General features: G+C 41.3%; 1 protein-coding gene across 1 annotated transcript in view; it reads right to left on the bottom strand.

The window, feature by feature from the left end:
• Nucleotides 1-25,622, bottom strand: part of itga5 (integrin, alpha 5 (fibronectin receptor, alpha polypeptide)) — a 47,076-nt gene that overhangs the window by 14,959 nt on the left and 6,495 nt on the right. Inside the window, exons 3-19 of the mRNA XM_086067342.1 lie at nucleotides 16,809-16,939; nucleotides 10,880-10,980; nucleotides 10,194-10,317; nucleotides 9,794-9,855; nucleotides 9,665-9,710; nucleotides 9,446-9,571; nucleotides 9,324-9,368; nucleotides 9,099-9,142; nucleotides 8,898-8,954; nucleotides 8,598-8,650; nucleotides 8,252-8,460; nucleotides 7,387-7,578; nucleotides 7,268-7,313; nucleotides 5,621-5,734; nucleotides 4,118-4,173; nucleotides 3,743-3,900; nucleotides 3,507-3,644 (exon numbers count right to left, since the gene is read on the bottom strand). Coding sequence (XP_085923468.1) covers nucleotides 3,507-3,644; nucleotides 3,743-3,900; nucleotides 4,118-4,173; nucleotides 5,621-5,734; nucleotides 7,268-7,313; nucleotides 7,387-7,578; nucleotides 8,252-8,460; nucleotides 8,598-8,650; nucleotides 8,898-8,954; nucleotides 9,099-9,142; nucleotides 9,324-9,368; nucleotides 9,446-9,571; nucleotides 9,665-9,710; nucleotides 9,794-9,855; nucleotides 10,194-10,317; nucleotides 10,880-10,980; nucleotides 16,809-16,939 — 1,702 coding nt within the window. The remainder of the gene's footprint in view (nucleotides 1-3,506; nucleotides 3,645-3,742; nucleotides 3,901-4,117; nucleotides 4,174-5,620; nucleotides 5,735-7,267; nucleotides 7,314-7,386; nucleotides 7,579-8,251; nucleotides 8,461-8,597; nucleotides 8,651-8,897; nucleotides 8,955-9,098; nucleotides 9,143-9,323; nucleotides 9,369-9,445; nucleotides 9,572-9,664; nucleotides 9,711-9,793; nucleotides 9,856-10,193; nucleotides 10,318-10,879; nucleotides 10,981-16,808; nucleotides 16,940-25,622) is intronic.

The following is a 25,622-nucleotide window of genomic DNA, read 5'->3' on the forward strand; positions in this document are numbered from 1 at the left end:
CGGGTTGATATACAGCACATGTAGACTGCAATGCATTGCGGGTATGGAAAAAAACATGGCGCGAGGGAAAGCGCGGGAATCAAAGCGATGCATTAAATATATACTACAGAAATAATTTATTCATTTTAGTTGAAAATATGTACAACAGCAAAAATAAAGTACAGTTTTAAAACATTTTCATTCACAATAAATAGCCGGAGATTTATGCGCCGTGCGTCATGAAAAGGTTAAGAACCACTGACCTAGTCGTAAAGGTCAGAAATATTAGATTTCCTAGTTTTCTGCAAACGGACTTCAGGAAAAAAAAGAAGAAGACATTTCTATACGAATTGGAGCTTTTGAGGTGAGAAAGGAACAGAAAGTGCTGCTGCTCGATCAACGTTGTACATGCGGAGAGCTAAATTGCATCAGGCTGCGACTGTCAGTGTCACGATGTTGGTGATGACGGATAATAAATAGAAGGAGGCGATTAGAGAGAGCAATGCGCCCGCCTCCACCCCCCTCTGTTATTACACCAACACCAGGCTCTAATTATGGACACCAAGGGAAGCCGCCATGTTAACTACGCACATGTTTCTTTGGACCTGTGTGGGTCACACATGTGACGCAAGGAGCTTCACAACAACATTTATAGTATAATGATGGCGAACATATTCAGGAGGCCATCATCAGATGAACCGTGGTACACAAAAAAAGAGTATAACGCAAGTCGTTTTATAAGGTTATCACATGATTTCTTCCAGCTAATCACAAGGTGGAGAAAAATACAGTGGAATAAAAGTGATTTTTTTTCCCCCCACCAAACCATTTGAATATAAATTTAAGACAAATGTGTTGACCCTAGTGAGGAAAAGCGGTACAGAGTTCATGTGCTCTCCTTAGTAAGTTCTGGTCCATTATGGTTTCGATATAAAAATTAGGGGTGTAAGGTGATTTAAATTATTAATCGTAATTAATCGCATGACTTCAATAGTTTACTCACGATTAAAAGTTGTCATACTCTTGTAAACATAAAAGCGGGAAAAGACGTTAAACTAATAGAAAGACGGCGGCATCTTTTAGTCACTGATACAGTAATTTCATCATAACTCATAAAATAAGAGTTAAAATTACAAAGACGTACTGTAGGGTAAAAAAGGAGTGTGCTATTGATTTGCGCTGAGGTAATTTTTCTGCTACTAGATGGCATAATTGCATTTATGAGACGCTGGTGACAGCTCAGTGCATTTTTCTTTTCATATTAAGAGCTATCTTACTTGTGAAATTTTGCACATTTTTAAAATTGTAAAATATAACTTGACCTCAGTTTCCACAAATATATGCGTTATTATTAAATGTATTACTGCTAAATTTGGACGTGGACGTTTCTGTTGACTTGCGACTGGAATTCCCCCAGTAAGGAGCGGTCATTAATCGTGGTGTTAAAGGAACTTTAAATTAACGCACAAATTTTGACCCCCCCCTAATAAAAATATCTTCATAATTAATGGAGACTACACTATTCTTAGCACGTGTTAAAATATCAAGTACTAGTAACCTAAAAAATGATAAGTTTCAAATATGACTAGCAGTGGACAAACAACGATCCAGAGTGGATCCATGTGAGATTTACAGTGTAACTATCAGGTCGAACAATTTGGAATCAACTGTATTTGAAAACAAGTGTCCTTCGAAGGGTTCAACCCAGCGAGAGTGCTTCATTAATCAAAGTCACGAAGGACAATGAGGGCCTTGTTGCATACTTTCAAGCTCCGTAGAAGAACAACAGCTGAGATTCATGCAAATTAAGCCAAAATGACGGCCATTAATAGATCCAGCATGAGACCATAAATCCTGCCAGGAACATGCGGAATATGTTAAGGATGAGAGAGCGCGAGTGAGTTTTGAGACACATTCAGACTTGATGAAAAGTTGCTGCCACACAGTCTGACGGAGGCCGGGGCTGCGTTATCACAATAAGCTCTGGCTGTGCGTATGAAATGAAATGAAATATCTTCAACACTACTCCCGCCCCCAATTGACACATGACGATGGTGCATTTCTGGATTATCCAAAAAAGGGGAGCTTTGCCAGATTTAAGTTTGATATTTTAGCTCAAGGTCTTGGTTCTTGGCAGCGCACCACATCTGTGAGAGGCCCACAAGCTTTGATATGTTGAAGGCAGCAGTGCTGATCCAGACAAGGGGGACGCTATACAACGGTGAGAGATGCACAAACTGTATGGCCGCTCACCGGGTCAGAGCGCATCTTTTTTGTTCACATGGGACACTAGTTTGTTTTGGGACTTGTAGAAAACGGTCAAGAATGCTTTGGGGAAGGCTCTTTTTCTTCCTCCTACATCCACATAGGCACGTGTCAATGCGTTTGGCATGGAACAAGCTCCTCAAACACCTTTTGGGACAACTCAACTGGAGATGACGAGCCAGCAGGAATTCTCTCAGGTCTCACATTAGACAACTCAAAAATGAAAAACAGTACGCACAGACACATTCCAAAAGTCATATAGGAAGTCTTTCCAGAAGAGTTCAAATACTTTCTCTAAGTTCATCCTGTAGATGGAATTTTGTCCACATACTGCTTCTCCACATCGAACTTTAGTCCACCTGGGACCGAAAATGTGTCATTTCTTCACATTTTACATGGAAACACCCTTTAACCTATTAAGGCCGAGAGTGCATTTCCGCATTTCTACCACTAGAGCCAGAAGATCTCGAGCGCTCTTCTCCCTTTAAAGCCAGGAGAGAGGATATGTCATTTTGTTTTGTTTAGACCAATTCTTGGTCTCTTATCCGATGAAATGCATCAGAATATACACGAGAGGTTAACATGGGCCTCGTAGCATGTCTTGGAATTTTATTTGAGTATTCGTGGCTGATGTAGATTTGCGATAGTTAGAATTAATTTGGTAATAATTGAAGTCCCGATTAGGACAAGCATTTGTTTTTTGGTACAACACAAGAAAAAGTTTAAACATGTAAAAAAAAATATGAAGACAAATACATTTCTTTGAAACACTATAATTATGCAAGTTCCTTTTGCAACAAACAAGATTTTTTTACATTTTAAAATAAAAACGGTGCAAATATATCAATTTAAACAACTCAAATTTAGTAATAATAATCTTTTATTTTTGTTTACGATTATTCAGATTTTGTAATTGTGGAGTTTAATAATTGAAATTGTAATTGAATTTCGATTAATTGCACAGCCCTACAACGGCGCGGAAGGAATTCAAATCAGTGTAACCAGTCGACAGTGACATATTGTTAAGAAATGTGTTTCGGCGGCTTTGTAACGGAATGGACGGCGAAAAGGTGTAAGCTCTGAAATGTTTTTGGAATTATATTCAGGAGCTGAGATATCAATTATAATAGTAGGCATTGACAATATTGTTGAATTTGATGTGATTCTTAAGTCAGCCATAGTTTTTAGAGGCATGTTTTGGCAGGCGCTTTAAGCCTTGTACTCTGTGATGTAGAATGACAACACATTTTAATCTGAAGTACCTTCTGCTCTATTAAGTTGGGAGATTGATAGTTGAGAATGGGTCGCAGACCGTGCGAGTCCGCAGCGGCGTTGCTATCCAGGGTGAAGTTCAAGGCCACCAAGATGGAGGAGAGTTTATCCCTGAATTCCTTCTCATCCTGCAGCCAAAAAAATAATGAATATGAATTAATGAATAAAACAGATCGGACACAGTAAAGGACCGTAGCGTTATATATTGCTGTGAAATAGGACATACTCTTAGGTAGATCTTGGTGTGGTTACACACACGCTCGCCATGGCGCACTCTTATGTTCCTCTGCAGCAAAGGCTGCTGGGAGTCCAAGAAAAGCGCTCTTTTCACGGCTCCTTTCTGCTTGAACTTCTGACTGTCGAGCTGCACCTCCACCAGGAAATCTGCACAAATGCACATTCAGGACATGACGGATTCACATTGTCAGCAGATGTTCTACATGTCAAATACGACTGATGGTTTTACAAATGCTGGATTTACATGACATGGTTTGAGTGACAAAATTAAGATGGATTTGTTCAATAAATAGCCTAACTGCACGCCAAGGCAGGAGAAAAATGTGGACATTTATGACAGCGAGTATGTGAAATGTTGTCTCACCGAGGACTTCTGGTAGGTGCTTCCCATCAGCGGATATGCAGAAGCTCAAGTTGACACTGTGTTGGATAGAAGTGTAATTATCAATAAAAAGACGACACATAAGTCACAAGTCAATTCCTTACATGTTTCCCATTTCAGTGTAACGTAACAAGTACAATGACTAACATACCGGGAATGTTTGGAAGCCAGCTTTCACCAGGCCGGCTAGTAAATTGATGCATGTAAAGAGGAGTAGCAAAGTTAAGAAGGGTGAAATTGGGCAAGCACTCGGGTTTCAGCACTAAATGCCCAAAGGTTACCCATGGAAGTCGTCTCCCATGACATCAACTGCATAACATGCTGCTGATGTCTCGACAGCCAACCCCCAACTAATCATTTTCGATGCTGCAAAAACCAGGAGAGGATACGGCCATGTATCTTATAACTCTTTTTTGCAGGTAATATGATTTGATTAGCACTTCAGGTGTGTATTCTAAACCTGGATTGCAATATTTGGTCATTTAAATTGACATTGTAACCACAAGATTTCCAATTAGCAAAGAAAGTGTTTAATGTTTACACTTTTGTAGTGTAATGGTACGTGTCATTCAATTTTGTATTCTCGCGAATGTTATTTTAATAAAGAACAATGTCTTCATTCAAATATTAGTCATTTAAATTACACAAAGCGGAACAATTTGATTGCTACTGTATCTTTGTGATATTTTATTTAACATGTATCTAAGTTCAATGTTAACTAATGAAAACATTACTCTCTTCACCTGCACGTGGACCTATTTTTTATTAATAATAGTTTTTATGAGTTGTTCTTCAGTTAGATAAATATAACGGCATATCCTGGGTGACATCAATCAAATATCACACAATCATCTGCAAAATATTCAAATAATCTAATTGTTTTCTAAATCTCCCCTTCATTTCCTTCCCCTATCCAAAAAGAACCGAAAGAGACAAAGTACAAGGACCTCTATTGAGGAGCGCTAATATCTTTACACAAGCTCCTGTGTGTGAACGCTCCAGCACAACTGTGAGTCTACGTGTCCTGATGTTTCCCAGCTGTGTTCCACTACCAAACAATATCGCATTCAAAGCAACTGCAAGGAAAAGGGGAGGGGGAAAAAGCCCCTCCCCTTTCACTCTCCTTGCCATTATCCCCTCTGAAAACTCTTCATCGCCACAGCAACGCGGCAGTGTAATCAAGACACATGTGTATACAAAAGTTTCCTTCATAGAGTGGGGGTAGAGGGGCGCACACATGAGCACAGTGTCAACCATGTTGAAAATCGAGTGACCGCCGTCTGTTTCCTCTCCTCTGGAATGGAATAGTGTGCACGTTTGTAAGAAGCCACAATGGCAACAAAGCTGCTATTGAACATATCGCTTAAATGCACAATACAAAAACATGTGTCACATGAGAGCAGCGCTCGGCTGACGCTGATGGCGCGCATATTCCTTATCACGCAGGAAATAAGTGTTTACAGAAGTAGACTTCTGGTTACTCACCAAGAAACGGAAATGCTTGTGTTCCCGTTGGAGATCATGCAGTTCTTCTCCTCAGGGTTGATCATGGTGGGGTACACGGTCAGTGAGGCGCTGGTGTTGACGATGGGCCGGGATCTGTGAGAGACCACCACAAAGACGGACGGGTCAGCATGCTGAGGTGGCCAGTGAATTTGGTGCTCTCGAAATTCAATTACAATTTCAATTATTACACTCCAGCATTACAAAATGGGCATAATCGTGAACGAAAATAAAAGATTATTAATCCTAATTTTGAGTTGTTTAAATGTATATATTCGTACTTATTTTAAAATAACAAATTTGATCAATCTGGTTTGGTTTGCATAATTAGTGTTTCAAAGAAATTTATTTGTTTTTTACCTTTAAACATTTTCTTGTTTTGTACCAAAAAACAAATGATTGTCCTAATTGCGATTTTAATTATTACCAAATTAATCGTGATTAATATTTTCTTCATAGTCGGGCAGCCCTACTCCCAATACCAACAGTGTTACCTGGCAATAATAGAAAGCATCAAAACTATATATAAACACAATTTAACACCACACAACTATGCCAGTTCATTTCAGAATCAATAAGTATGTAAGAACATGGAATCAAAAGGTCAGCTGAGGAAGTAGTGCCAGTTTGGGTTTTCACAAACACAATGAACACCAATAATGTCAAAATTTCGTTTGGCTTATTTTGACTGAGGCGCATCTGAGTTGGATCAGAAAAATAAGTGTGTCCATTTTCAAATAAACTGACATTGAGAATGCCAGAACAGCAGAGTCTATTTTTTTGTTGATTCACATTTTTTTGGCTTAGGATCGGCAGTTTTAAAAGGACTTGTCCTAAGATTACAGCACCAAAAATACAGGCATTTTGCGAAACTTAAAAAGACAACATGAAAACTCAATCATTTTGAAGATTTTAGCATGAGATCTCCCAGAGCCGTCAAAAAAGGAGTTATTGTTACTCTGTTTACATCGATCAACAGTGATCCTCGCCTTGCAACTTTTCCTCTCTCAGTATGTATATCATTACTGCGCTGCCATTTTATTGCATTAAAAATCAAAAAAATATTTAGGAGTCATTACTACTTTACCTCCGCGACCGTCAATTTGACGGCTCTTTTCATTTCAAATGTACATCGTTCATGTCGCTGGGCTACCGTAGCATCTACCATTCAGCACGGAGGCTTTGGCTTTGGATACAAGCTAGATCACCTTGGCGAATAAAAAATAAAAAATAAAAATACTACAAAGGAGAGTTTATAGCTATATTCTGAGACGAAGCTGACAGAGAGTCTGACGAATCATGATGAGTGGTCCCTGGATCGCTCGGGAGTTGTGATTGCGAGAGCGCAAGCCGTCAAAATGACGGGTCTGGAAGATCTAGTCGTTTTAAAATTTTGTTACTGCTAGTGGGGAGGCGTTAAATCAGAGGTGGGCAATCTCGGTCCTCGAGGGCCGGAGTCCTGCAGGTTTTGGAGGTTTCTCACTTCCAACACAAGCTGATTCCAATCAATAGGATTGTTATCAGGCTTATGCAGAGCTTGCTGGTGAGCTGATCATATATCAGCTGTGTTGGAGAAGGGAAACATCCCAAACCAGCAGGACTGCCCACCTCTGCGTTAAATGAACATACCTGTAGAGAACTGCCTTATCAACTCCAAAAGCACCCACAATAAGATCTGAGAAGATGACGAGGAAATGATCAGAAAATATGCAAAAGCTTAATAAGCACATGTTTGTAATGTAACTGACCTGGATAACCATTCCTATCAAGGTCCTTAGCCCCTCTGAGTGCAAAACCAAAACTGGCGGGGATGGAACCTGCAGCCCACTGGCCTACGATCACCTGGGATGGCTTCTCTCGGAGGCCCTGGGGGAAGCCGTTGAAGATGTAGACCAAGCCCTGCTGCTCCTCCCCACCAAATGGACAGCTCACCGCCACATCTGCCGAGGGTGAGATTATGTTTTGTTTTATTTGTGGGGTGGGGGGAGAGCTTACATTTCACACTGTTACTGGAACCTTGTGTGCAAGCTATGAAAGACAATAAATAGATCATCAAAATAAATCAATTAATGACTACAGAGCTCGCTAATATATAACAGCTTGCCTTAGCAATTTTGCCGTGCAAATATGCCCCCCTAGCAACTGTTCACACAACAGGGATGATATCAGCACAAACTCCTTCGTAAGTGCTTTGAAGAGCAAGCGTGACATTCTATTGTACACCAACTGTATTTTAGTCTACTTTAGCAATGATCTAGATAAGAGGTTTTTGGTTTTTTTTATGATACAAGTCAATATTGGGACTGTCCAACCAGAATAAAATTGCTACCTGCTTTTGTTCTTCATCCTCCAATAATCAGGAAATAAACTGCTAACTAACAAACAAGAATCAGTGGAGGTCTGTTTATATTGTGGCATTTGATTCTAGTAAAAAAATATATATTATTTTCCTGTGACGACTGTCAATGCATGCTAGCTGACTGCGTCAAATGGCAGTAACACTAGAAAAAAAAAAGTTGTGATTATTTTTGTAGGATTGCTGACAGCTTGGGAGATAGCTCAAAAATCTCTGCAGCCAATAGCACATATTACAACACAGTTGCCTCTTTTCACCATTGAATCCATCCTGGTTCAGATCTCCCAACGGCGCAATGGTGCTGCCGAATCTCCCAAACACCTGAGTGCCCGTCAGATGAAGTAGGCTGAGCTCCAGGTTCAAGGGGCCACGCTGCAGGTATACGTAGACTCGGCCCATTTCTTCGAGGCGGCCGTCGGAGCCTCGCGTCATGAACATGGGAGCGCCCACCAGCATGTCGACCATCCTACAGACAAAAAAAAAAGAAAAAGGACATCAATTAAGTCATTTAGGTTCAGACACTTTATAATAATATTTTTGTAATGACTAGTTGGTGGCCTCCAATAGTGTCCGATGGTTATTTTTGGGTGGGAGAAAACTCACCCATCGCTGTTGACGTCAGTAGTGGCCACTGCATAGCCAAAATAGGATCCCATCTGGAGGCAAAGTGTGCAATTGTTTTGTTTAAATGTTATGGATTTCAAACAAAAAATTGTGAAACTTTTATTTTATTTTAATTTATTTTTTGCCACTGTATTTTTCACTGAAAATTGTGGCTGGACCATATTTTTTGCATTAATTTTACTTCTAGAAATGACATTCAAATTACAGATTTACAGATATATGTATATATATATAATTAACATACCGTATCTCTTAATATTTAAACATGGTCCAACTCACCTGCTCGCCTGTGTAGTTAATCATGGTCTTCAAGTCTGTTCCATTCAAAATGGAGACCTGCAATACAGCAAAGACACTCTCGCAACATGATCTTATAAAAGGGTTATCTCCACATTTTCCCTCTTATATTTTACGTTCGTCTTAAAATCCAGACCGTCTTTGAGCACAAAACAAGAGAACAAAAGTAAGGCACTTTCTTACCAAACCATAAAGCATGACTCCTTTTGGAACGCCGGCCACAAAATCTGAGGGAAATAAAGTAGAGATTTACAGAAGGAAGAAATCTAGCAGTCTATTATTTGTATTGAGAATCCATCCAGGTCCAAAATCCTATACGGTTGGGTTAGCTTCATGTTCTCTCTAGTCTACTGCAATTGCATTTGTTGCCAACGACTGGCCTTGCATTAAACATTTAAATGACGTTACCTTCAACTTCATCTCCACTGAACTCGCCCACAGCCACAGAATAACCTTGCGGGGCATAAAAAAGGAAACTTAAATTTCATGGAAAACTAATAATCAAGGGTGGAAGGGTAAATTCGATTTACCTTGATAGCTGTCGTCATGTTTGGCCTGGACTTGTTTTGTCTGGATCTGACCATCCACAGACTGCATAAAGTAGCCCGGGTAGTAGGCCTTAATAATGTCCTCTTTATCTGCGGAGATCACCTGACCTAAGGTATGACCAAATATATATTTTTTTAAATACAGTTAGCTATTTAATTACAAAGAAAGCAGCATTGCATTGGATGATGCGTCAGGCATACCCTGCCAGAAGTAGCTGCCGGGCCCACCCAACACCACTCGACCGTCCTGAAAGAAAAAGAAGAAAAAACTGTGCGTTATTGCACTAACCGAGGAAGGGGACAAACCCTGGTCCTAAACGGGGTGCTTACCGTGGTGAAGTCAGCACTGAATCCTCCTTGGCAGTAGCCTTGTCCTCCCTCATCGCTGATTTCTACATGACACATCCGCATGAGGAGTCAAGACAATGCATCACTAATAAAATACATTCAACAAAAATACATTCAACAAAAAACACTTTAATATTTGCTCCCACTTTCCAGAATGTAAATTGTAAGGAATCAGGGTCGGGTTACTGTGTTTGTACCCATGGATAGGTTTATATCGAAGATTTAGTTTGGAGCCCCTTTATTAAAAAAAATAAAAAATAAAATAAAATAAATGAATTTAAAATAAACAACAATAATACTACTTAAAAATAATACTTATACAACAGTGGCTATTTGTGCTATAATTTTTGTCAAATATTACAACATGAGCGGTGACTGAGACCTGTTCGACACGGAGCGTACTCCACAAATTTGGTGAAATTCTGAACAGAGAGGTAGCAAGTCCCAGTGGCATCAGATCGCGCAACGTCTTTTTCGGTCCGCCACGAGTAGAGAGGTGCGCAGGCCTGTAAGAAATGATGGGAGGAGAGAATGCTGGGGTCAGTATGGAAGAGAAGGGGCGGTGGACGGGTCAAGTGTTTTTAGGTGGGCGATGTTTTTTTCCAGTTGCTACAACAGTGACCTAAGAGGGGGATGCCAATTGAGGGCGTCAGTACATCTGGAGGAGAAAACCACAAAACCCAACCCTGGTCAAGGGGGCTAGGCTCTGACATCACTGGGTGGGGAAGTTGGGGATGAGGGGCATTTCTTTGCAATGTGTTGAGTATAGAAATGACAACAGTTAACAGTATGAATCATATGATCAAAAACAATCACAGTACATAACCTGTGATGGTTAGCAACATATGCTATTGCAATCATTCTTATTTTTCTTAGTTCATAAGCCATTCATGGCCTATGTAAATCACATGAGTAAGAGAACTACATGACCAATGGCAGGAAAATGTTCCACAGTTTATTTAATTGATGGTAATGCAGACATAATGGAATGCTAACATTACCAGCCTGACGAGTCTCAATCCATTCACTTTTCACCAGTATGTGTGTATTTTACTCGGGTAAACTTACCAGAATCGTGTCACCGTGGGAGCGCAGCGTGGCGCCGAACCACTGGTGCGACTTGAACTCGATCTGATGCTCCGTGTTGTTGATTAAAACAACACGGGAACCTGTGACAGACAGACACACAGAGGCTTCATTTCACACCAAGACTGTGTTGATTTAGAAAAAATTAAATAAACATTATATATATATATATATATATATATATATATATATATATATATATATATATATATATTAGAGGTGTTAGAAAAAATTTATTCTGCAATATATCGCGATATTACAGCGCGCAATTCTCGAATCAATTCGATATGCGGCAGAATCGATTTTTAAACATGATTTTTTTAATGGGAATATTCAACAAAACGTCTTAGGGTTAGGATTGACACATTAAGCATGGAAGAATGTTATATTAATAGAACATTAAGCCTTAATATTTGATTTCAGTGCTGTTCAAACATGAAACAGACTGCAACCTGTTTGTTAAATGCAGTGGCTCAGTTATAAGCCGGAAGTTTCAGATAAAGATGACATTTTCATACACATTTTACAGTGTGCATGTACAAGTTTACTGATTAATATTTTCTAAATTTGAGTATAACAAATAAAAAAAATCGCAATAATCAATTTACAGATTCGTATCGGGATGAATCGGTATCTAATCGAATCGTGACCTATGAATCGTGATACAAATTGAATTGCCAGCTACTAGGCAATTCACACCCCTAAAATATATATATATATATATATACACACACACATTCTGTATACTAAGTGTACTCCTTTTTACATTGAAATCAGCATGCAGTCAATGGCTGTGACCTCGCGTCAACAAATTTGGTCTTTGTTCACAAAATGTGAATTGGGACAAAAGGTCAAAATAATTTTTTAACAGCCGGCAATTACTAAGAGGGTGACAATCCAACAGGCTGATGTGCGCCATCCAGAGTAGCAGACCGAGTTTGGCAGGACAGTCCGAGCTTAACCTTAATGACCCTTGGCCATGTTTGACCACCTGGCCACTGGTCTGCCACTTGGACACTCCGCCAGCAAGCAAGCGAGAGATGACAGATGGTCGCCGGAGTCAGGTTTAAACTTTGCAATGCCATTGGCAGACAGATGCTGCATCTGCGCCGCAAGCCGCAAAGCAATGCAAACAAAATTGATTAGGGAGGGAAGAACACATTTTTGAGAACTGATTCTCAAGCTTGTGATCCAAAATCCACTTACTCTCAAAACCTTTACAAAAAAAAAATGGCAGAACCCAGGGCATGTTTCTCATTTTAAGAGAGGGACAGATAATATACTGGAACGACACGTGTGGGTGCAAGCAAAGGATGTTCAAGCCTCCATGTGGAACAGCACAAATACTTCAGTCCAACGAAAATAATCAGTCCTTGGACCGAAGCCCTCATAGCAACATGGTCATCATTCTTTGCTTCGACACACAGTGCTCCGTTTCCACGTCCAACTCAGTTCCATGTCCGTTTGCTACACATTTTCTCACAGGGAACACCGCGATAACCTTAAGCAAAACAATAACATTCATTTACTATCCCATCTGCATTTTTTTCCCCCATGCCTTGCCCAAGTGTTTAGGTTTTAGGTGTTTATGCAATTATAGAACAAAAGCAAAGCTTCAAAAGCCTCTTTGCAAGCATGTTACTTCAGCTAGTAACTATTTGCCGTATTCTCTGACATGAACAAGAGATTTCCACGTCCATTATGGTCATCTCTCCGCAAATGTACGGTATGTGCTGTTATACTCCCATCCACTTCGGGTGCAGTATTGCATTGATTTGTTTGTTGAGACCACATCAGCATGGTTTGTTTTCTCCCATAATTCGATAAAAATATGCCTGATACATTGTCTATGTGACCCTTGAATTTGCATCCAGAGGAAAACAGAGATATTGAGATACTTGTGATAACTCATGACTTGTGATAAATCCTGATTGAAATGGGAACGAAATGTGATTGATTGTCTACTTAGAATGGACATAATAGCCAAAGATGTAAATGCGCTGGCTTGCCTAATGGATTTGAGCTCATTACTGACATTACTCACAGAGGGGACACATTAATGCATCACCATTACCGAACATGAAGGGAGGAAGGGGGAGGTGAGAGATGCTTCTCTTATGAATTGTGATGCTGAATGGCATATATAGAAGCCATGGATTTCATTGGGACAATTCAATAGTGTCACTGTAACCAGCAATGCAAAGTTCTGTTTGTCTTGCGGCGGAAAGCTGGAGTCACGTGGAGCACTAAGAAATGAAAAGAATAGAGATTCCAAAAGGAGATAGCGTCCATTCACAACATGACATGTGACCACAGCACTTCTGGGGGGCTCTCCCAGGACAGGACCTGCCGTGTGGGGGTGTTCACTCGTGCACGCACAGACCAGCTCGTAGCCATTAGACGGGTGTGTAGCCTTCAACTGTGTGAGTGTGTTTGTGTGTCTGTGGGTTAGAAGACAAATGGTCAAATTCACTCATCACGTGCCCTGTGTTTGGAGGGGGCTGCTCCCCCTTTCCTTCCTCCTTCCCTCCCATCCTGAATGGGATCCTCTCGCAGCCTCCTTGGTGCCCTCGCCCTCCACACCTCCTCTCCCATCCATAGTCAGGCTCTTATCTCAATGGGAGAGGAAGTGGATGGGAGGGGGCCACTTTGACCTAATTAGTTTGGCTAATTAAGAGGGTCGGTGGCCTGTGGGTCAGAGCTCAAACTCACCAAGCCTTTAGATACTAACACCGAAGTAGATACACAAAATGTCAGAGCACATTTTAGTCAGGGTATTTTTACATGAGGGATCTCTAGCGACATTTGAGGTAAAACAGCATGCAGTACTCAGAAGCAGCCAGCAGAGGTGCTGTTGATTCAGTCTCGACTAGTTTGCCATCTAAAGCAGTGGTCCCCAACCTTTTTTTTCACCACAGACCGGTTCATACAAGTCCACAACTTTCACGGACCGGCAACCCAGTAGGTGTGTGTGGTGTGTGTGTAGTGTGTGTGTGTGTGTGGGGGGGGGGGGGGGGGGGTGAGGTTTGGGGTGCTTGGCTGTTCAGCGTCTGATTATTAAAAGGCTACAACAAAAAAACACAAATCCACTATGTATTGTTATTAGAGCTGCCAAACGATTACATTTTTTAATCAGATTAATCACATCTTAGAATTTTGATTAATCACGATTGATCACTTAATAAAAAAGTATCTTTTATCCATATTTTTTCCCCGCCAAATTTGAAGAGCACCGGTTATGTGTTAATTATTTTGCCATTTAATGTTATGAGAACGTCTTCAAAAAAATTTGATCCACTGCACACGCTCATCCTCCTCTTTTTCAAATCAATGAATTATTTGCAATATTATGATCATATTTTGACATGAACAAATATTCTAAATTTCATACGCAAACATTTATTAAATGCTTTACTTAAATGCATGAAATTATGTTTATTGCTCAAATAACCTGTGCTACCTTAAACGTAGCCATCCGCTGTCATGCTAAAGAATAATCTATGGTCAAAATTAATAGTGTGTATAATATGCGTTAATTCATGATTAATGCAATATTTTTTGTGATTAATTAATCAGTTAATGCTTTAACTTTGACAGCACACATTTTTATGTACCTGTACTAGCAGCACAAACACCATAACAAGGGTAACAACAACGCTTTAATATGGTGAGGTCACTAAGGTAATGTGAAATGAGAAAAAAGCAGGAGTTCAGAACATTCAGCAAGACATTGTCCCATCCCATTTAAAATCATATTTAAAGGTACAGTGTGTAAAAGTTCACCATTAGATGTCACCAAATAATAGAATACAGCCAAATCACGTGCATTTTGAATCACGCGCACTGCGGTGACTCAGAGACCACACTTTGCAAGTCTACCACCAATTATTATTATTTATTATTATTATTGTGAGCCACGCCGAAAAACAGAGCGAGTTGGATTTAGCCGGAGGAGCTAGCAAGAGCAGATAGTGGGAGTTAGCCTGAGCCATATAGGCTAATAAAGTTATCTTTATTTATATAGCAGTGGGAAAAGCTAGTAAAAGCTTTCGAAAGCAAAGCAGAAGGTGACAAGCGACGGGAGCCCGAATCACGGGACTTAGTGACGACCACCTGCAGGCCCCAGCAGTAGAAGGTAAGCGGCGGTCCGCCCATTGGGCCCGAAACTAGCTGCAAGCAGGGCTAACTATGTTCACGATGTTGGCGGAAGATGGCGGCGAAACATGTCAGCCTCTTGTAAGGTGAGGCTCCAGCCATATAATATAATTACCAATTACTAGACCATTGATTATATATATATTTTTTTTTTAAGTAAGTTGATGTGATAGGACATATTTTTCTGCTTATTATTGAAATCAATAGTGGGTTTTCAAAATGAATGAATTAATAGTTCACCACTAGATGGTGCTAATTATTACAAACTATGCCTTTAAAAAACGAATTGCCTATTTTACCCATAGACGAGAAAGGAAACTTAGTAAAATGCCTATTCTTAGCTGAGAGAATGTGTATTGTTTCAGAATAACCAAGTTGTTAATTGACAACTTATTGGCAACCAGGCAAAAAAAAAAAAAGACAGATTTCAAAAACATCGGCCCCCGATAATTGGCTCGGCCAATGAATTTATCAATGACAAGTGTTCCACGGTAAATTGCTGTGAAAAGACAATCATTTATCAATTTAACTTTTCCTTAATTTAAGTCTGAAAATGGTGCTCCTGCCAAAATGACATCACTTTTAACCATCCTGTTGGAAAAGTCCAGCACCCTAAAAAGATGACTAGGAGAACCCGCCATCGGACATCTGGATCACCTCTCGGCCTGTTGAAGCTGGCACACAAAGCGCGATCACAGCTACAGTAAAAGAATTGCAACACTAAATGTCATCCATGCAACAGCTGCTTGGCGCAGAGTCGCGTGCAGATGTTTTCAGAATTCCTCCACTGGAGCGCAACCCTGCACGTCACAACTGGCTCAGGCCACTGCAACAAGCACCTTCGCACTAAGATTGCCCCTGCGCGGCGGGGGGGACTCGCCATTCGGCATTAGACCTCGCAATGACATCACTCGCAGTGGCCCGCAGCCATACGCCATGGATGTCCAACACGTTTAACACAGGAGGAAAAAGATGGTGCAAAAAGTCTAAAGTCAATAAAAGAGTGTCGTTAAATGGTCTTGTGAAACACTTACTGGAATATTACGCCGATTATTCACAACAGACTATAAAGTCTAGTTGAACCGTGGCGCTCAGACTTGAAAATAACTACTAAGGAGTTTGTGTTCACTCTGACTGCTCCTGTCTTCACTTTGCTGTGTTGTCTGTCATTGAGCAAAAAAAAAGCCTGCCGGGTCTTCTGTCAACCGCTCCCAAAAGAGAAGTCCATTCATTATATCGCCTTATGTCATTCCTATAGCTCACCTGCAGCCCGTTTGTTAAGATTCCTGGTATCATGTTCACCTGTCCTGCAAACACGGCTTTGTTTCACTTATTTGTTGAATCATTTCTTATCTCTCTAAAGCTCCCCCAAACAAGAGCTGGAGGAAGGAAGGAAGAAAAGAGCATCCTTCAAAAGCCTTCCTCAACAAACAATTAGCCTTTTCCAGACATAAACAGGATAAAAATGGCTTGTGTCTTGTTCAGGAACTGACATAACCGAAAAGAATCCAGTGGATTGTATGTTACTATGCTGTTCAGTTAGTAGAGTAGGAGTAATACAATGTTTGGATTTCATTTGGACTACAGTAATTATATGCTTTACAATTCCAGTTGTGGTTGGACTAACCCAATAATCGGATTTGCAATATAAGCAAAAAAATTTTTTTTTCAACTATTATGTTTTATTCTTCTATACTTAATCCAGAGATCTAAGATAGTTGCAGAAATAAACGTGCTTGTCGGTCACAGCGCTTACCTTCTGTGTCAAACTCGATGGTGTGACAATCGGATTGGCCGAGGCTCCACGGACAGTAGGAGACGGCGCCTCCTTCAACAATGTCGATTTGCTTCGTGTGAGCCTTGGGAGCGCCCACCACCACGCTGGCGCTAAACGGGACACAGTGCGATGAAATCAATCAAATGTTAAAAAGTTTACTATCACACAGCATCTTTATGAAGTTGACCTAAAACTTGTTCAGACATATTTTTATTGTTTTATTTGGAACGCTAGATACTTCAGACTGATGTGACATGTTTGGAAATTTATAAGCGTTAGATGGTAATGAATGTTGTACAATAGTCATTTTGGTATGATAGTAACATAGTAACAGTATATCACGCATAATAGAGTTTGCATATAATAACACATAATTCACCACAACTACTACTGTACACAATAAGCATATTTTTTTCCAATGCAATGATGCTTGGTTCAACAGAATAGAAGTTGCAGCTCACAGTTTAACAGCAATATCAATTTATTGCAGCAAAACAATAACAAATTACATACAGCAAGTTGTAGAATGTTAGCAGTAATGGGTTTGGAGGCCACAAGAGGGATGCGGTTGGTTTTAGGGACAATACGGTTGCTGTGGTTTGTCAAAACAATTTTCTCCCACTGATGGAATGGAGTTCACTATTTTGTAAACAAAATAAGACGACACGTTTCATTCTCTTCCTGCGGCTGCTGTTGCTCCCAAAAGTGATGCTCTCTGACTCGTACTGGTTTGTGTGAAATCAGACTCCTAAGGAGAAACCATTGCACGCGGTGGGGAATAGTGGACAGAAAAAAAAAGACAGACGGTCTAAGTGGAGTCACGCTCTTGTTTCCACAGCTGTGACTTTAGTACACTTGCATGAATGAGGGGCATAAAGACTAGCAAGCACTTTTTGGGGCATTCTGGAATTGAATTAGCAGCATGTGTTCTGACAGGAATGGGGCAGTAGATGTCAATGGACAACTGAGTAGAGAACAAGCCCGACTCAATAATACGGTATGAAAACGTGCCACACAATTGGACCGTAACATTTCTGGCCCTGGGGAGGGAGGAATGCCTCCATTGTGGCTCAAAGAATAAAAGGAATAAATACATTTCTCTAACAAAAGATCCATATTTTAATTTTGTTAATCTGTCCATGGCTTTTGATCAACTATGGAGAAAATTAATGCTGCACATCTCGCAATCAGATGACAAAAAGTATATTTGATTTTAGACTTGCAAAAAGCAGGTCGAAATGGTGGCACAGGTGGCGTAATGCAATTATGGTGGATTTGATCAAGGCGCAGGCAAACAGATGCAGCGCTCCGTAGATGTGTGGTGGAAGTCATTCATATTTTGGTTTTCATTCACTAATATGGCAACAGCGTGGGACAATCCATCCGAATTATTTTCGAAATCAATTCATTAAACACATTTTTAAAGCATCCCTGTGACCGCAAGTCACAACAGGATGCATGGGGGGTTGCAAGGCAGGTCTTAGGCTACGTTCACACGGCAGGTCTTAATGCTCCATTACGATTTTTGGGTGAAATCCGATTTTTTTGAGTAAGCGTTCACATTACCTGTTAATTGCGACCTCAGTCTGTCTGCCGTGTGGACGTAATGCGTCCCCAAAGTGACCCGCATGCGCAAAAAAAGATACAACGTCACTCACAACGCTGTGTTTGCGGAAGTACATTTTTACCATCTCATATCTACAGAGGAGTGATGCAGGAGGAGGTAGAAATAATATTTTGTGAAAATAAGTCTGTTCAGCGCCTCATCTCACGGAGACCTCCCCTTTTTTTCTCTCCCCGACGATGACGGCACGTCATTGTCCCGTGTAATAAATGAGCCGTCTGAATGGCTAAATTACTAATATCACCACCATAAATTCAAGTCCAATATAAAGTCACAACATGTTACTCGAAACAACTTTGCCGATTCACGTACGTCTCCTGAGCCGTGCGGACCTCGCGGATGCGTCAAGCATAAATCAAGCTTAACGCGTGGAGCGCATATTGGACTTTTGATGACGTCGAGGTCGGATATACGCAACCTGGCCGTTCAGACTGTGGTCGCATTGCAAAAATTCGGATACGTATCCGATCGAGGACCACATATGAAAGTGACCCAGGTCGGATGTGAAAAAAATCGGAATTGAGCCATTCAGGATGACATAAAAAAGTCTGATACAGGTCGCATTTGGGCATAAAAATCCGATCTGGGTCGCATTTGCCTGCAGTGTGAATGTAGCCTTACAATTGCCTACATCATCTGCAGTTTCCCTACATAACGCACTTTGCGCATGCTAATCTCATACTTCTGCAATGTCAAGCACGCGTGCGCTTTCATCGCCATGATTTTAACGGGAGTGAGAAGAGCCACTTCGACTGGCCGGGAGTCGGCTGCATTCCATCGCACAGCGGCACACAACGGCACAAACGCCTCCTTACTGCCAATTCTACAAGTCTAGGAAAGTCCTAAAATAAAGAAAATGCGTACAGTTAGACTATGCTTTGCGCTAAGCGTGCGCTAGCCACAAAAATAGGACCCATTGTTTTTGTTCAACGCATGCAAAGGTTTTGGAAATCGGTTAACAAAAAAAGCAAGAACACTATATGGAATAAATGTCTACATGTTACTTAGATGACAGTCTTGTGTGTACAATTAGCATGTTAGCGTAGCGAAGCAAATCCGTAGATAATGTCCACTTTCCACAGCCATTACCTCAATGTGAACCCACTTGACCTGACAAGCATCACCAACGTTGAAGCGGTTAAAAGCAGGCATGAGAGCGCTGAGGGCAGACATTTTCTCGGGACCTCCACAACAGGAAAAGTGCAATCTTTCCTGCCACCAAACTTCCATATGTGCACCAGCATTGACATTTTTTGACCAAACGCAGCATTCAGGGCCCCCCCGGAGGCTTCCTCTTCATGCAAGAGTGACCTCGTAATCTCTGCAGATCAGTCCCAATGGGGGACCTCTGTCTTTGTCATATCATAGAGTTTAAAGTCACACTTTTTTTAAAAGGGAGACAGTAGGAAACCCACCAGTTAAAGAAACACAGTCTTATTATTTATGATTTCCTCAGCACCTGTGAGATAATCGACTTCACAGGCACTTCCTGGAGGGCGGCTTTTTTGTCATCCAAACTCACACGGCAATATGCAAGCAGTCAGTATAAATTCAAATCACACACACACATTTGGTCAAGGTTTGTTGGGGACTACAACTGCAGAAGAAGACCACAGCCAAGGACGAAAAATCCAACATTAAATGAGCACCAAATTGCAAAGCCGTCAAATAAATGTTGTCACATTATCCTATTATTTAGCGTGGTGAGTAACATAAATATAATGTATTTTATTGAACGCAAGTTAAAAGTGGGAATGATGTTATTTACATAATTACGAACGGGGGTATTCCAATCGAGCACAAATGAGCATGCAAACGGGAGTAACTCTTTCCGCCACGCATGTAAACCTCGATTGTTTCAGAAACCGGAATTCTGACCGTAACCCGAATATTGACTGCATGTAAACGTAGTCATTGTTTTCAATGATGCTTACTAGAAAACAGCCTGCCCTGCTTGGTGTGGCACAACCAGAAATTTACTAAATGTCCTGTCGGAAAAAAGGCTAGATAACAGCAACAATGTGCTCTTTATTGGGTAGCTGATGGTGTAGTCAGGCGGGTGCTCCCATGCCGGCAGCATTGATTCAGTTCCAACACTAATGAGTGAGAATGGTGATCTTTCTATGCAGGATGCTGACTTTCTCACAATATATTTGTTCCATTAACATTAAATCACCGTATATTAAAAAAACATTCAATTAGTTGCTTGATTTCTGGAGTACTTTTTGTAGGGTCCATCCATCCATCCATCCATGTCTTAGGTCCAGATCATAGAGAACTCACGTCTATCCCAGCTGACTAATGGAGCTAATAGATTTTTTTTCCCTCTGGGGCTCTCCCTGCAGTTGTTAGGCACCATTTAATAACTAATTAAAAATAATACAACCAAAATGTGTACATGTGTACAATACTTTCCTCAATAAAAATTTTTATGGAAATCTGTAAAGTAGGTTCCCTGCTAATCCTACTAGCTACCTAACAAAAACATACTAAAATGAATGCACACATTACTAGTTGTCCTTATCTGTTTTGAGCAGCAAGGGAGCATACTGTAAGCTTGTATAAACCATTTTGTTGACACAGCATCTGTTGCTGAGCAGCTTTTCCAAATAGGAAGAACACCGGAAAGAGCAAGCAATAATCAGCAAGTCAGACACTGAGGGGAAATTTCACACGGGAGTCCAAGCGGCCATTTAGCACAACATGATAGTCATCTAAGAGTACTTAACAGCAAATGAGAATTGAACATTTAATGACTTGTTATCTCCTGGGGATCAGTGTAACTTCAAGGGAGTTCCCGCATTTTCTTTCAATTATCTATTGTTGTCAACAAGTAGAGCCATGCTATGATTAGCATTTAATGTCTGCATCACAAATTCCTTTTGTGCAAGTGAGGGGCGTCGCCACAACTCCTGAGCCACGCCAGTATGCGGCACCCACTGGGGGCCGCTGACCTGACCCACGGCCCTTCGAATGCTCATCAGTGGACGTAGTGGGTCTAGACCAAGGGAGTCGGGATCACGCTTTTATCTCGGCATCGCTGCATTGTTTCATGGCTGCGTCTCCATGAGAGCCATCAAGCTAAAAACAAAGATTTGTTCACAAAGGTTTGTAAAGACAAATGTTGTATTCCCCTTGTAATAAGGAGACACATCAAAAAGAAAGATTGTTGACTGTGTGACTTTTCTTATTTATATTAATTAGCATCTGACATTGTCGCCATGCTAGCATTTGCTTTTTTTACGTAGCCCACACACATACACACAAACGCACATGAGGAGTTGCCCTTACAAAACTGTGGTCAAGTGAACTGGACCATGACATTGCATCATCCCCCCCCAAAATATAATTGTCCCCCACCCGGCTGAAATGCTGACATCACCCTAACCACTTTCAGAGAAGAAGAAAACAAAACACATTAGTGCCCGTTGCAGTCACAAGCAGTTTCTACTTACGAATGCTCTCAGTGAACCATCAACACATGATTTTATACGACTGTTGGCTTACCCAAATTTATTCAAGTTATTTTCTGTAACTCAGCACAAAACACTCTAATTTACACCTGTTCCCAACAGTATGAACAATCGGTTAAAGTGAACATTTGTGATCTTACTAAAAAGGTCCCAATCTCAGTAAATCACGCACACCACAGCCGCCATCAGTGCACACAATGTGTTAGTACAAACAATTTAGCGCTTGCTATTTGGGATCTTGGTCAATCGGGTCCTAAATTGGCCAGCATGTCAAAACGGATTGTGTTCAACTGCACCTGAGAGGAAAAGCAGAGATGGGACAACGGGCAACAAAAGGAGTACGATTCAACTTTGTTCGCCACATGCACGACTTCTTTTTTGTAGCCAAGCAGCGGAACACGCGAGATTCAGCGTGTCCAGTTAAAGACGAATGCCTCCAGTCCTGTCAGGCCAGACAGAAGCTGCTCAAGTCCTCGCGCTGCCATATGGGGACACACAGACACACACATACACGCGTTGTGGCTGATGAGAGTAGCAGTGGCTGCCGGGATGGCGTGTGCAGACTACAGAGAGTCCACTGTGCTGCGCACCAACCACATTTCACTTCTGTCAGATTGACCTGCGATTCGCTGATAAATGACAACTTGGAAATCTTCTTTTAACAATTTTGGACGTCACCACAGATGTGAGGCATACGCCTGACATCTTGATTAGATAAACAGCCCAGTGCGTCGCGGATGGATCTGATCATACTATCCACACAAAACCATTTCCTCTGTGTTCTGTGGTCTGGAAAGAGCCAAAGCATCAAGGCGTTACAGTGGGACCCTGCCTATTCATTGTTAGCCACCAACAAATTGACCTTTTACAGATTGTAACAATTTTTTTTTTCATGACAAAATACTGTTCCTTTATTTCTCTATCCCTCCTTCCATTTTCTTAACCGCTTGTCCTCACAAGGGTCACTTGAGCCTATCCCAGCTGGCTACGGGCAGAAGGCGGGGTATACCCTGAACTGGTTGCCAGCCAATCACAAGGCACACAGAGACGAAAAACCATCCACACTCACTTTCACACCTAGGGACAATTTGGAGTGTTCAATTAACCTGACACGCATGTCTTTGGAATGTGGGAGGAAACCGGAGTACCCGGAGAAAACCCACGCAAGCACGGGGAGAACATGCAAACTCCACCCACGAAGGCCGAAGCCCGGACTCGGTCTCACGTCCTCTGCACTGGGAGGCGGACGTGCTAACCAGTCATCCACCGTCACCAAATATTACCCAATCTATACATAATTAAAGAGAATATTTAATGGCCTTTGAGAAAACATACATATCTCTATTTCTTAAATTTTACCCAAGTGATCTGCTTTTGTGTTGGAGGGTCACATTTGTGGTTGGGCTGGGTCCCAATGACCCGTGAATAGCAGGGGGTCAACTATGCTACACTTTTGGGACACATAAACATAATAGTCTGACTTAGTTGGAACCAGAACAGTATATAATATGTGCTCTATATTTCCTCACCACAAGTTTAGACTGGAAAGAAGACCAAAAGAAGCTGGTATAGAACAAGAAGGACATCTGTTCTTTCCACTTGAACAGATAGTATACATGCCATTGGAAATTGTCAGATGTCTTAAGCACGTACCAAATTCTAAATGTAGCTGTAATACCGCTAGGAGGACGCTTACAGTGTTGTTTATCAATAGGGGCGGCATGGCTCGGTGCTAGCGTGGTCGGATCCCATCTGTGAGGCTGTGGGTTCGATCCTCACCCCTGGTGACCATGTCGAACAGCCAACCACTGGTGTATGAATGTGTGGGTGAATGGGTGAATGTGAGGCTTCAATTGTAAAGCGCTTTGAGCACCCATACGGTGTAGTTAAAGCGCTATATAAAAAAACAATCAATTTACCATTTTATCTATTTTGTAGAGATAGTCCTCCAATAAATACGAGCACGTAGGTCGTTTTGAAAAGGTGCCAAATTACGACCAAGTCTTATGTATTTTTGTTTAGTGACCTCTAGTGGCCATGTTAAATAGCGGGGGGAAAAATGTGAGGCTCGAACCCGGCCCGTCTGGTCGGAAGACTAACTGAGTTATTTGGCCAGTGATTGTTTTAGTGTTGACTAGATGTTTTGCAACGTGGTCTACAACCTTACTAAGCCTTTTCCTAATCTCAACCATTAGTGCCCCAAGTAAAGACGTAACGTGTACTGTACAACCTCAGTAAAGCCTTATGCTAACGCAAATTGACATACATGTCAACACTAATAAAGAACACTAAGATCGTTACCGGCCTGTTAGCTCAGTAAGATAAAAGTTCGTCTTCCGACCAGATAAGCCAGGTTTAAGTCTCACTTTTTGTATTTTTTCGATACAGATAGAGGTCGCTAAACTACTATTTTTGGTAGTACTTTGGTGCATGTAAAAACGACCAATATGGTCGTTATTGTTGGAGGACTTGTTGATTTTGTAACATCTGCAGGTCTGCATGTAAGAATACTGAAAACGGTGTCATTTGGGCTATTTGTAGTTTCAAAATGTTTCAGAGTTTCACAACACAAATATTTGAAATCTCAATGTCGATGTTTTTTAAATTGACAGCTGGATTATGTTGATGTTTACGATGAGTTAAAAAAAATAAAGCTATGCGTAAGTCGTGCCACGCTCATGCTCACACAACTTTTTATAGCATAGCCATTCCACAAAAATGTGACCTTGCAGTAAGTAGTGCATTAATTTAAACCTGGCGGCTGTTTTGTGAAAACCAGCGATTGTGTTAATAAGCGACAAGGGGAAAAACATTGCAATGATTTGTGAGGTTTCCTATGAATGCATAGCAAACTGTTGCCCCTGCCTGCCCCCACCCCTATAAAATACCCCCCACCACCAATTCTTTCACGGGCCCCTAAAATCCTCCTGCCGTGCTGGTAGTTCACACCTCACCACAATGGCCACGTCAGGGGGTCCGAGTCCTCTCACCTCAGCATAGAGAGGCTGTTGTATTAAACAAAGGTGGGGGCGGGGGAAGCAGCTGTAGAAACACCCCCCAACACACACAAACATTCACAGTAATGGCCAGTGGCTCATCTCCATGTCAAATATGGCCAAACTATGGCCATGCCATCTTAATGCTAAATAAAGGACAGCCCATATCAGATTACTAACAATGATGAGTGACTCATGGAGGGGTCTGTGGGGGGCCAAGCCCCTAGCAGCAGCAGATTAAATGTACCGTATAAATTGACGGCCCTCCTGACAAGCAGCCAACTCCCAAAAGCAGACATGACGTCCTGTGGGCATTCCCGAACTCAAACGTGATGGCAGCTCTTTAAAACCTTTTTTTTTTTTTAACACACACACACACACAGTGTCACCGTGCTCACACGTCAAACACAGGCTCGTTCTATCGACAAGACCACTTTCCCCAGTTCATACCATACGACACGACACAGGCACTTTGTGTGTGAAACAAACGCAGCAGTGTGACGGCAGTCACGTCTTTGCCGGTATCGAAAAGCGCTGTAGCTAAGTTTGACATTTAAAGCAGTTTCAGCATTGATTTCAGGAAGAAAAAGTCACGCTGAAAAGTTCCTCCAACAGAAGGCAGTAAAGACAAAGCGCCCATTGTGGGGTGTATGTGTGTGTACGCGCACACGTGCGTGTGTGCATAGCCCAAAAACATAAG

This window comes from Leptonotus elevatus, chromosome 2 (assembly GCF_054856555.1).
Source record: "Leptonotus elevatus isolate MCC_2025b chromosome 2, RoL_Lele_1.0, whole genome shotgun sequence".
Taxonomy (NCBI): Eukaryota; Metazoa; Chordata; class Actinopteri; order Syngnathiformes; family Syngnathidae; genus Leptonotus; species Leptonotus elevatus.